General features: G+C 49.6%; 1 protein-coding gene across 1 annotated transcript; it reads left to right on the top strand.

Annotated features, from left to right (window-relative positions):
* The first annotated feature begins 4306 nt into the window (after positions 1-4306).
* On the top strand, positions 4307-10785 carry LOC139583860 (uncharacterized). Its single transcript, XM_071415406.1, has 4 exons — positions 4307-4318; positions 7344-8240; positions 8719-9263; positions 9372-10785. The coding sequence occupies exons 1-4, from the start codon at positions 4307-4309 to the stop codon at positions 10783-10785; spliced, it is 2868 nt and encodes a 955-aa protein (XP_071271507.1).
* The last annotated feature ends 1571 nt before the right edge of the window (positions 10786-12356 follow it).

The raw sequence follows: 12356 nt of genomic DNA, 5'->3' as shown, positions 1-12356 counted from the left end.
AGTGTTGAAAAAATAAAAATATATTTATGTTTGAAATTTTCAAAGTAGCCATCCTTTGCCTTGATGACAGCTTTGCACACTGTTGGTATTCTCTCAACCAGCTTCATGAGGTAGTCACCCGGAATGCATTTAATTTAACAGGTGTGCCTTGTTAAAAGTTAATTTGTGGAATCTCTTTCCTTTTTAATGCGCTTGAGCCAATCAGTTGTGTTGTGACAAGGTAGGGGTGGTATACAGAAGATAGCCCTATTTGTTGGGCGATTAGCCCTGGCTTGCAGTCGGCATTCCAATTCATGCCAAAGGTGTTCGATGGGGTTGAGATCAGGGCTCTGTGCAGACCAGTCAAGTTTTTCCAGACCAATCTCAACAAACCAATTCTGTATGGACCTTGCTTTGTGCACAGGGGCATTGTCATGCTGAAACAGGAAAGGGCTTTCCCCAAACTGTTGCCACAAAGTTGGAAGCACAGAATCATCTAGATGCTGTAGCATTAAGATTTACCTTCACTGGAACTAAGGGGCCTAGCCCGAACCATGAAAAACAGCCCCAGACCATTATTTCTCCACCACCAAACTTTACAGTTGGCACTATGCATTTGGGCAGGTAGCGTTCTCCTGGCATCCACCAAACCCAGATTCGTCCGTCAGACTGCCAGATGGTGAAACGTGGTTCATCACTCTAGAGAACGCGTTTCCACTGATCCAGAGTCCAATGGCGGCGAGCTTTACACCACTCCAGTCGACACTTGACATTGGTAATCTTAGGCTTGTATGGAAACCCAGACAAACAGTTATTGTCCTGACGTTGCTTCCACAGGGAGTTTGGATCTTGGTAGTGAGTGTTGCAACCGAGGACAGATGATTTTTACGCGCAGCGTCCCGTTCTGTGAGCTTGTGTGGCCTACCACTTCGCGGCTGAGCCGTTGTTGCTCCTAGACGTTTCCACTTCACAATAAAAGCACTTACTGTTGACCGGGGCAGATCTCGCAATGTAGCATTTTGACGAACTGACTTGTTGGAAAGGTGGCATCCAATGACGGTGCCACATTGAAAGTCACTGAGCTCTTCAGTAAGGCCATTCTACTGCCAATGTGTGTCTATGGAGATTGCATGGCTGTGTGCTCGATTTATACACCTGTTGACAGGTGTTTCTGAAATAACCAAATTCACTAAGTTGAAAGGCACATGCTGCTGTATATTTAGTGTACCTTAACATGTGTAATTTTGTTTAGAGGTATATTTGATTGAATTCCTGAAGTCATCTTGTATTAGGGGTGTGGTTGGGTTGTGGGGGGTTGGGTCTTGTATTAGGGGTGTGGTTGGGTTGTGGCTGGTTGGGTCTTGTATTAGGGGTGTGGTTGGGTTGTGGGGGGTTGGGTCTTGTATTAGGGGTGTGGTTGGGTTGTGGGGGGTTGGGTCTTGTATTAGGGGTGTGGTTGGGTTGTGGGTGTTTGGGTCTTGTATTAGGGGTGTGGTTGGGTTGTGGGGGGTTGGGTCTTGTATTAGGGGTGTGGTTGGGTTGTGGGGGGTTGGGTCTTGTATTAGGGGTGTGGTTGGGTTGTGGAGGGTTGGGTCTTGTATTAGGGGTGTGGTTGGGCTATGGTTGGTCTTGACTAAGGGGAGGAGGTGAAGGTGGAGGTTGCAGTGGTAGATTGTTGGTATGTAACCTGTCTGAGGCTGGGCATCACATCCTCTTCTGATGCTTGTCAGAGCAGCCACAGACACGCTAGCGTCCCACCTCGACAACAGCCAGTGAAATTGCAGGGCGCCAAATTCAAAACAAAAGAAATCCCATAATTAAAATTCCTCAAACATACAAGTATTATCCACCATTTTAAAGATAAACTTCTTGTAAATCCAACCACAGTGTCCGATTTCAAAAAGGCTTTACTGCGAAAGCACATCATGTGATTATGTTAGGTCAACACCTAGTCAAAGAAACCATACAGCCATTTTTCCAGCCAAAGAGAGGAGTCATAAAAAGCAGAAATAGAGATCAAATTAATCACTAACCTTCGATGATCTTCATCAGATGGCACTCATAGGACTTCATGTTACACAATACATGTATGTTTTGTTCGATAAAGTTCATATTTATATCTAAAAATCTCAGTTTACATTGGCGCGTTATGTTCAGAAATTCATTGTCTCAAACAAACATCCGGTGAAAGTGCAGAGAGCCACATCAAGTTACAGAAATACTGATAAACGATACAAGTGTTAAACATACGAATAAAGATAAACTTCTCCTTAATGCAACCGCTGTGTCAGATTTGAAAAAGGCTTTACGGAGAAAGCACACTTTGCGATTATGTTAGGTCAGCACCTAGCCACAGAAACCCATACAGCCATTTTCCAGCCAAGGAGAGTGTCACAAAAGTCAGAAATAGCATTAAAATGAATCACTTACCTTGGATGATCTTCATCTGGTGGCACTCCCAGGTCTCCATGTTAGACAATAAATGTTTGTTTTGTTCGATAATGTCCCTCTTTTTGACCAAATACCTCCTTTTTGTTCGCGCGTTTTGTCCAGTAATCCGAATGCTTAAGGCGCGTGCACTAAGTCCAGACGAAAAGTTTTTAAAAAGTACAATAAAAGTTAGTAGAAACATGCCAAACGTTGTTTAAAATCAATCCTCCGGTTGTTTTTGTCATAAATAATCAATAATATTTCAACCGGACAAAAGCTTCGCCAATAGGAAAGGAGAAACAAGAAAGGCGCGTTTCTGATCAGGCGCATGGCTGATGAATGGAAATTTCCACTGGCCACTGATTGAAAGTGCTGTATCTCCCTCATTTTTCAGAGTAAAAGCCTGAAACAATGCCCAAAGACTGGCCACATGTAGAAGAAGCCACAGAGCTCGTGAACTATGTCCTAAGTCTTTGTATGGTGGATAGGGTTTCAATGGAAAAACAGCCTTTCAAAATAATAGTACTTCCTGGTTGGATTTTCCTCGGGTTTTCGCCTGCCATATCAGTTCTGTTATACTCACAGACCTTATTTTAACAGTTTTGGAAACTTTAGAGTGTTTTCCATTATATATACTAATTATATGCATATCCTATCTTCTGGGCCTGAGTAGCAGGCAGTTTAATTTGGGCACACTTTTCATCCAAAATTCCGAATGCTGCCACCTACCCTAGTGAAGTTTTAAGGGATGGTATTCCTGCACTAAAATTAAGAAATTTCAATGGAGATTCACAATTTGATTCACCCTTTGACATTAGACACATCTTTTGTGTTCCAAACGGCACCCTATTCATTATTGGCCCTGGTCAAAAGTAGTGCACTAAATAGGGAAAAGGGTGCCATTTTGGACGCAATCATACTATGGAAGTAGTCCTGGTCTTGAATGAGCAGAGGAAGGGTGTGTTGGTTCAGTGTTCAGTCAGAGGAGAGGCAGACAGACAGACAGACAGACAGACAGACAGACAGACAGACAGACAGACAGACAGACAGACAGACAGACAGACAGACAGACAGACAGACAGACAGACAGACAGACAGGAGTTATAGAGGCGTCGTCCACGTGGTCACGTCAGGGGTAGGGATGTATAGGGAGTAGTGTGTAATTTGGGACACATCGTTAGCCTAACCAACCAATGGCAACATCAGACCAACATGCTGTTTTTGATGTACAGTACATGTGACTGGGCACTAGCTATTTCAGATGTGGTTTCACTTTCCTGCACGGTTTTCCATTTCTATTTGATTTCAACACCATAGACTGAGGGTGTGGACATGGTGGTTGGTGATGGAGGACATTCTGCTTTCTCTGTTCCTTATTTAAGGTGTGAAGTAAATTCCCTTACCCCGTGACCTAGTCAAGTGGGGCGACATAAATGGTATGCAATCATATGATCATATAGTGTGTGTGTGTGTGTGTGTGTGTGTGTTTATTTAATTTTTTTAAATCACCTTTATTTAACCAGGTAGGCTAGTTGAGAACAAGTTCTCATTTACAACTGCGACCTGGCCAAGATAAAGCATAGCAGTGTGAACAGACAACACAGAGTTACACATGGAGTAAACAATAAACAAGTCAATAACACAGTAGGAAAAAATAAAAATAATAAAATGAGTCTATATACACTGTGTGCAAAAGGCATGAGGAGGTAGGCAATAAACAGGCCATATGAGCGAATAATTACAATTTAGTAGTGTGTGTGTGTGTGTGTGTGTGTGTGTGTGTGTGTGTGTGTGTGTGTGTGTGTGTGTGTGTGTGTGTGTGTGTGTGTGTGTGTGTGTGTGTGTGTGTGTGTGTGTGTGTGTGTGTGTGTGCGTGTGGGTATGTTTGTGTGGGGAAATGGGAGGAAAGGTGACATACAGTGAATTTGGAAAGTATTCAGACCCCTTGACTTTTTTCACATTTTGTTACCTTACAGCCTTGTTCTAAAATTATTTGTTTTCCTCATCAATCTACACACAACAATACCCCATAATGACAAAACTAAAACAGTTATTTTTTGGGAAATATTGGTTTTTAGTATTAAAAATAAAAAACATAAATACTTTATTTACATAAGTATTCAGACCCTTGGAGACAAGATTGTGTTGAGGCACAGATCTGGGGAAGGGTACCAAAACATTTCTGCAGCATTGAAGGTCCCCAAAAACACAGTGGCCTCCATCATTCTTAAATGGAAGAAGTTTGGAACCACCAAGACTTCTCTTAGTGCTGGCCGCCCGGCCAAACTGAGCAACCAGGGGAGAAGGGCCTTGGTCAGGGAGGTGACCAAGAACCCGATGGTTACTCTGACTGAGCTCCAGAGTTCCTCTGTGGAGATTAGAGAACCTTCCAGAAGGACAACCATCTCTGCAGCACTCCACCAATCAGGCCTTTATGGTAGAGTGGCCAGACAGAAGCAACTCCTCAATAAAAAGGCAAATGACAGCCAAAAGGCACCTAAAGGACTCTCAGACCATGACAAACAAGATTCCCTGGTCTGATGAAACCAAGATTGAACTCTTTGGCGTGAATGCCAAGCGTCACGTCTGGAGGAAACCTGGCACCAACTCTATGGTGAAGCATGGTGATGGCAGCATCATGTTGTGGGGATGTTTTTCAGCGGCAGGGACTGGGAGACTAGTCAGGATCGACAGAAAGATGAACAGCGCAAACAACAGACAGATCCTTGATGAAAACCTGCTCCAGAGGACTCAGGACCTCAGACTGGGGTGAAGGTTCACCTTCTAACAGGACATCAACCCTGAGCACACAGCCAAGACAACACAGAAGTGGCTTCGGGACAAGTCTCTGAATGTCCTTGAGTGGCCCAGCCAGAGCCCGCACTTGAACCCGATCGAACATCTCTGGAGAGACCTGAAAATAGCTGTGCAGCAACGTTCCCCATACAACCTGACAGAGCTTGAGAGGATCTGCAGAGAAGAATGGGAAAAACTCCCCAAACACAGGTGTGCCAAACTTGTAGCGTCCTACACAAGAAGACTCAAGGCTGTAAGGTGCTTCAACAAAGTACTGAGTACTTATGTAAATGTGATATTTCAGTTTCTTTCTTTTTTTTATATATATATATATTTTTTTTTTTGCTTTGTCATTATGGGGTATTGTGTGTAGATTTATGAGGGGAAAAAAACATTTAATCAATTTTAAAATAAGGCTGTAATGTAACAAAATGTGGAAAAAGTCAAGGTTTCTGAATACTTTCCAAGGGCACTGTGTATCAAATGCAATCACAAGATCGCACACATGCTTGTGGTTTCTGAGGGTTACTTTGCCTAGATACAGCTTGAGCTGTGTGTGTGTGTGTGTGTGTGTGTGTGTGTGTGTGTGTGTGTGTGTGTGTGTGTGTGTGTGTGTGTGTGTGTGTGTGTGTGTGTGTGTGTGTGTGTGTGTGTGTGTGTGTGTGTGTGTGTGTGTGCGCGAGTGTGTGCGCGTGTGTGTGCGTGTGTGTGTGTGTGTGTGTGTGTGTGTGCGTGCGAGTGTGTGTGTGTGTGTGCGAGTGTGTGTGTGTGTGTGTGCGGGGAAGGAGGGGAGGTAGCTTGTTTACAGCTCACACACGCTGCCTTGAGTCCTTAGCTTGACAGGCAATTGCAGGGGAGTGCAGAGTGAAAGTCCAGTAACTTCATACACCAGAACAGCTTGTTTTGTCTAATTGTCAATGTGAAAGGGAGGTTGGATAGTGTATGAAAAAGTGTAATAGTAGATATATGCTGGTCATTACTAGAGATGCCCTCAATGTCATAGCTGTACCTCTAGGGCAAAGTGAAAAGGATGGTCCCGTGGTTGGTCTAATGACAACATGTAATGTGATAGACCATCCGTGGTCTAATGTCAACATGTAATGTGATAGACCATCCGTGGTCTAATGACAACATGTAATGTGATAGACCATCCGTGGTCTAATGTCAACATGTAATGTGATAGACCATCCGTGGTCTAATGTCAACATGTAATGGAAGTCCATATCTTTGTGTCTGTCTGTCTGTGTGTCTGGAAGTCTATATCTGTCACGCCCTGATCTGTTTCACCTGTCCTTGTGATTGTCTCAACTCTATCCAGGTGTCGCCTATTTTCCCCAGTGTATTTATCCCTGTGTTTCCTGTCTCTCTGTGCCAGTTTGTGTTGTATGTTTCCAAGTCAACCAGCGCATTTTCCCCGTTCTCCTGCTTTTTGCATTCTCCTTTTTCTAGTCCTCCCGGTTTTGACCCTTGCCTGTTTCTGGACTTTGTACCTGCCTGCCTGACCATTCTGCCTGCCTTGACCTCGAGCCTGTCTGCCACTCTGTACCTCCTGGACTCTGATCTGGTGTTGACCTTTTTTGCCTTTCCACGACCATTCTCTTGCCTACCCCTTTGGATTAATAAACCTTGTAAGACTCCAACCATCTGCGTCCTGGGTCTACATTTGGGTCTCGCCTTGTGCCTTGATAATATCTTTGTGGCTGTTTGTCTGGAAGTCTATGCCTTTGTGCCTGGCTATCTGGCACTGGATATAACTGCTAAGAAGAAACCGCAGCTTTTAGAGTTGCAACGAAAATGTAACTGTAAAAAAAGATACATACATTTTTTAGGGGAGAAAAAGTATTCAAGCCTGAAACAGCAGCTGCTTGGATGAAAACATTTTGAGAGAGGCACTCTGAAGAGCCGTGAAGTCCCATAACAGAACTCTGAAGGGCTATGAAGTCCCAGAAACATTTTTAGAGGTGAACTCTGAAGGGCTGTAAAGTCCCATAAAGGAACTCTGAAGGTCTGTAAAGTCCCATAAAGGAACTCTGAAGGGATGTAAAGTCCCAGAAACTTAAACGTGTAAATGAGTAGAACTCAAGGCTGAGGATAACAGTGTGGGCTGCATCCTAACTGGCACCCTATTCCCTATTTAGTGCACTACTAATGACCAGCCCCAACCCCACCAGATCCCCAACCCCACCAGATCCCCAACCCCACCAGATCCCCAACCCCACCAGATCCCCAACCTCACCAGATCCCCAACCCCACCAGATCCCCAACCCCACCAGATCCCCAACCTCACCAGAGCCCCAACCTCACCAGAGCCCCAACCTCACCAGTTCCTCTCCCCCAACCTCACCAGATCGCCAACCCCACCAGTTCCTCTCCCCAACCCCACCAAAGCCCCAACCCCACCAGTTCCTCTCCCCAACCTCACCAGAGCCCCAACCCCTTCAGGTCCTCTCCCCCAACCTCACCAGATCGCCAACCTCACCAGTTCCTCTCCCCCAACCCCACCAGTTCCTCTCCCCCAACCTCACCAGACCCCCAACCACATCAGTCCTCTCCCCCAACCTCACCAGAGCCCCAAACCCATCAGCTCCTCTCCCCCAACCTCACCAGATCCCCAACCCCATCAGTTCCTCTCCCCCAACCTCACCAGATCCACAACCCCACCAGTTCCTCTCCCCCAACCTCACCAGATCCCCAACCCCATCAGTTCCTCTCCCCCAACCCCACCAGAGCCCCAACCTCACCAGAGCCCCTACCTCATCAGATCTCTCAACCCCACCAGTCCCTCTCCCCTGACCCCACCAGAGCCCCAACCCCATCAGGTCCTCTCCCCCAACCCCACCAGAGCCCCAACCCCACCAGATCCCCAACCCCACCAGGTCCTCTCCCCCAACCTCACCAGAGCCCCAACCCCATCAGGTCCTCTCCCCCAACCTCACCAGATCGCCAACCCCACCAGTTCCTCTCCCCTAACCTCACCAGAGCCCCAACCCCATCAGGTCCTCTCCCCCAACCTCACCAGAGCCCAAACCCCATCAGTTTCTCTCCCCCAACCCCACCAGAGCCACCACCTAACCAGATCCCCAACCCCACCAGATCCCCAACCTCACCAGAGCCCAAACCACACCAAATCCTCTTCCCCAACCTCACCAGATCCCCAACCCCATCAGTTTCTCTCCCCCAACCCCACCAGAGCCACCACCTAACCAGATCCCCAACCCCACCAAATCCTCTCCCCCAACCTCACCAGAGCCCCAACCTAACCAGATCCCCAACCCCACCAAACCCTCTCCCTCAACCTCACCAGAGCCCCAACCTAACCAGATCCCCAACCCCACCAAATCCTCTCCCCCAAACTCACCAGATCCCCAACCTCACCAGATCCCCAACCCCACCAGTCCTCTCCCCTAACCTCACCAGATCCCCAACCTCACCAGATCCCCAACCCCACCAGTCCTCTCCCCTAACCTCACCAGATCCCCAACCCCACCAAATCCTCTCCCTCATCCCCTCCAGAGCCCCAACCTCCCCAGATCCACAACCCCACCAGATCCCCAACCACACCAGATCCCCAACCTCATCAGAGCGCCAACCCCACCAGATCCCCAACCCCACCAGGTCCTCTCCCCCAACCCCACCAGGTCCTCTCCCCCAACCCCACCAGAACACCAACCCCACCAGGTCCTCTCCCCAACCTCACCAGAGCCCCAATCCCATCAGTTCCTCTCCCCCAACCTCACCAGAGCCCAACCTCACCAGATCCCCAACCCCATCAGGTCCTCTCCCCCAACCTCACCAGAGCCCCATCCCCATCAGTTCCTCTCCCCAACCCCACCAGTTTCTCTCCCCCAACCCCACCAGGTCCTCTCCCCCAACCCCATCAGTTCTTCTCCCCCAACCCCATCAGTGCCTCTCCCCCAACCCCATCACGTCCTCTCCCCCAACCTCATAAGTTCTTCTCCCCCAACCCCATCAGTTCCTCTCCCCCAACCCCATCACGTCCTCTCCCCCAACCTCATCAGGTCCTCTCCCCAACCTCACCAGAGCCTCAACCCCACCAGGTCCTGTCCCCCAAACCTACCAGTTCCTCTCCCCTAACCCCACCAGGTCCTCTCCCCCAACCTCACCAGAGCCCCAACCCCACAAGTACCTCTCCCCAATCCCACCAGGTCCTCTCCCCAACCCCACCAGGTCCTCTCCCCCAACCTCACCAGATCCCCAACCCCACCAGGTCCTCTCCCCCAACCCCACCAGGTCCTCTCCTCCAACCCCACCAATGCCTCTCCCCAACCCCACCAGTTCCTCTCCCCAACCCCACCAGAGCCCCAACCTCACCAGAGCCCCAACACCACCAGTTCCTCTCCCCCAACCCCACCAGAGCCCCAACCCCACCAGGTCCTCTCCCTGACCTCACCAGAGCCCCAACCCCACCAGTTCCTCTCCCCCAACCTCACCAGAGCCCCAACCCCACCAGTTCCTCTCCCCCAACCTCACCAGAGCCCCAACCTCACCAGAGCCCCAACCCCATCAGTTCCTCTCCCCCAACCCCACCAGAGCCCCAACCCCACCAGTTCCTCTCCCCCAACCTCACCAGAGCCTCAACCCCATCAGTCCCTCTCCCCCAACCCCACCAGATCCCCAACCCCACCAGAGCCCCAAACCCACCAGAGCCCCAACTTCACCAGATCCCCAACCCCACCAGGTCCTCTCCCCCAACCCCACCAGATCCCCAACCCCACCAGAGCCCCAACCCCACCAGAGCCCCAACTTCACCAGATCCCCAACCCCACCAGGTCCTCTCCCCCAACCCCACCAGAGCCCCAACCTCACCAGAGCCCAAACCCCACCAGTTCCTCTCCCCAAACCCCACCAATGCCTCTCCCCCAACCCCACCAATGCCTGTCCCCCAACCCCACCAGAGCCCCAACCTCACCAGAGCCCCAACCCCATCAGCTCCTCTCCCCCAACCCCACCAGAGACCCAACCCCACCAGGACCTCTCCCACAACCCCACCAGATCCCCAACCCCACCAGATCGCCAACCCCACCAGTCCCTCTCCCCCAACCCCACCAGGACCTCTCCCACAACCTCACCAGATCCCCAACCTCACCAGAGCCCAAACCTCACCAGAGCCGCAACCCCACCAGTTCCTCTCCCCCAACCTCACCAGAGCCCCAACCCCACCAGTCCCTCTCCCCCAACCCCACCAGGACCTCTCCCACAACCTCACCAGATCCCCAACCCCACCAGTTCCTCTCCCCCAACCCCACCAGAGCCCCAACCCCACCAGAGCCCAAACCTCACCAGAGCCCCAACCCCATCAGGTCCTCTCCCCCAACCCCACCAGATCCCCAACTCCATCAGTTCCTCTCCCCCAACCTCACCAGATCCCCTACCCCACCAGAGCCCCAACCCCACCAGGTCCTCTCCCCCAACCCCACCAGAGCCCCAACCCCACCAGGTCCTCTCCCCCAACCCCACCAGAGCCCCAACCCCAACAGTTCCTCTCCCCAACCCCACCAGTTCCTCTCCCCAACCCCACCAGGTCCTCTCCCCACCCTCAGCATGACAAGCCCCTACTAGCCTGGAAGCCTGGCAGCTTTTTAAGTGATTGGTCTCAGTGGGTGACTGATGATGGTGGGCAGATACGGCTACCTCCCGTCCACACACACACAGTATTAAACATCTCCTTCATCACAGCCAGTAGCTCAGTGGGAGGTGGAGTTTACACCCCTGTCTATTCAGAAGATAATTCACTGCCTGCATTGAGATTCAAAGAGGGAGTGAGGTAGGGAGGGAGAGAGAGGGATGGAGGGAGGGAGAGGGGGAGAGGGATGAGGGAGAGGGGGAGGGAGAGTGGGAGAGGGATGGAGGGAGGGACAAAGATGGATGGAGGGAGAGGGGGAGGCTAGTGGTGGAAGAATGACATCACCTTTCCGAAAATGTCCCCATTATCTCAAACCCAGCTTAGTTTATCTGCACACACACACACACACACACACACACACACACACACACACACACACTTATCCGTCTGAGCCACAGGATGACATCATTACCTCTTTCTGCCCCTCCCTCTTCGTCTTGTGGTTTCATCTGATGGACTGCTTCTGTTGGTGTGTGTGTGTGTGTGTGTGTGTGTGTGTCTCTGTGTGTGTGTCTCTGTGTGTCTCTGTGTGTGTGTCTCTGTGTGTCTCTGTGTGTGTGTCTCTGTGTGTCTCTGTGTGTGTGTCTCTGTGTGTCTCTGTGTGTGTGTCTCTGTGTGTGTGTGTGTGTGTGTGTGTGTGTGTGTGTGTGTGTGTGTGTGTGTGTGTGTGTGTGTGTGTGTGTGTGTGTGTGTGTGTGTGTGTGTGTGTGTGTGTGTGTGTGTGTGTGTGTGTGTGTGTGTGTGTGTGTGTGTGTGTGTCTCTCTGTGTGTGTGTGTGTGTGTCTCTGTGTGTGTGTGTGTGTGTGTGTGTCTTTCATCTGAATTTCTAAGAGGATAGTGCCGGCCATTCAGAGCATATTGATTCAGATGCCTTTGTTACTGCCTCAGAATGACAACAAATGAATGAAGCACCGTTGGTGAAGGAGATGCAGTGTTTCCTGGAGATAATGTGATGATTTATGAAAGAGCGCTCACATCCAAGTAGTGGGCATTTATTTGATTTTATGTTTCATGTTGTATTTTGATATCAAGTGTACTTCATGGATGTGGCTCGACGACAGGACAGTAGTCATACGCTGTTTTGTATGCCTTGTATCGGGGACAAACCATTTGATCTAAGATGAGAAAATGGTTTTTTGTTTGTTTACGAATCCTCCCCCCAAAAAACTTGATTTGGTAGGTCAGAAATACAGAAGACAGTATATGGTGCTTGTGATTTGATTTATTTCATTCGAACACTCCCTAACATACCGTTCCCACACTCTCTCCTATACATTTATCAGAGAGGAATAATAACACCATTCCTACAGGGCTTTGGTCTAATCTATTGTGTATCAACACTGTGTCCCAGAGAGATATTTGATCCACACCCACCTGGTTAAATTCCCTGACGGTTAGGCCTCCCATGTTATGTGTATGCCACCATCTGCACACACACACACGCACGCACGCACGCACGCACACACGCACACACACACACACACACACACACACACACACACACACA

This window comes from Salvelinus alpinus, chromosome 8, assembly GCF_045679555.1.
Source record: "Salvelinus alpinus chromosome 8, SLU_Salpinus.1, whole genome shotgun sequence".
NCBI classification, from domain to species: domain Eukaryota; kingdom Metazoa; phylum Chordata; class Actinopteri; order Salmoniformes; family Salmonidae; genus Salvelinus; species Salvelinus alpinus.
The sequence above is the reverse complement of the archived record's forward strand: the minus strand, read 5'-3'. Positions and strand labels throughout refer to the sequence as shown.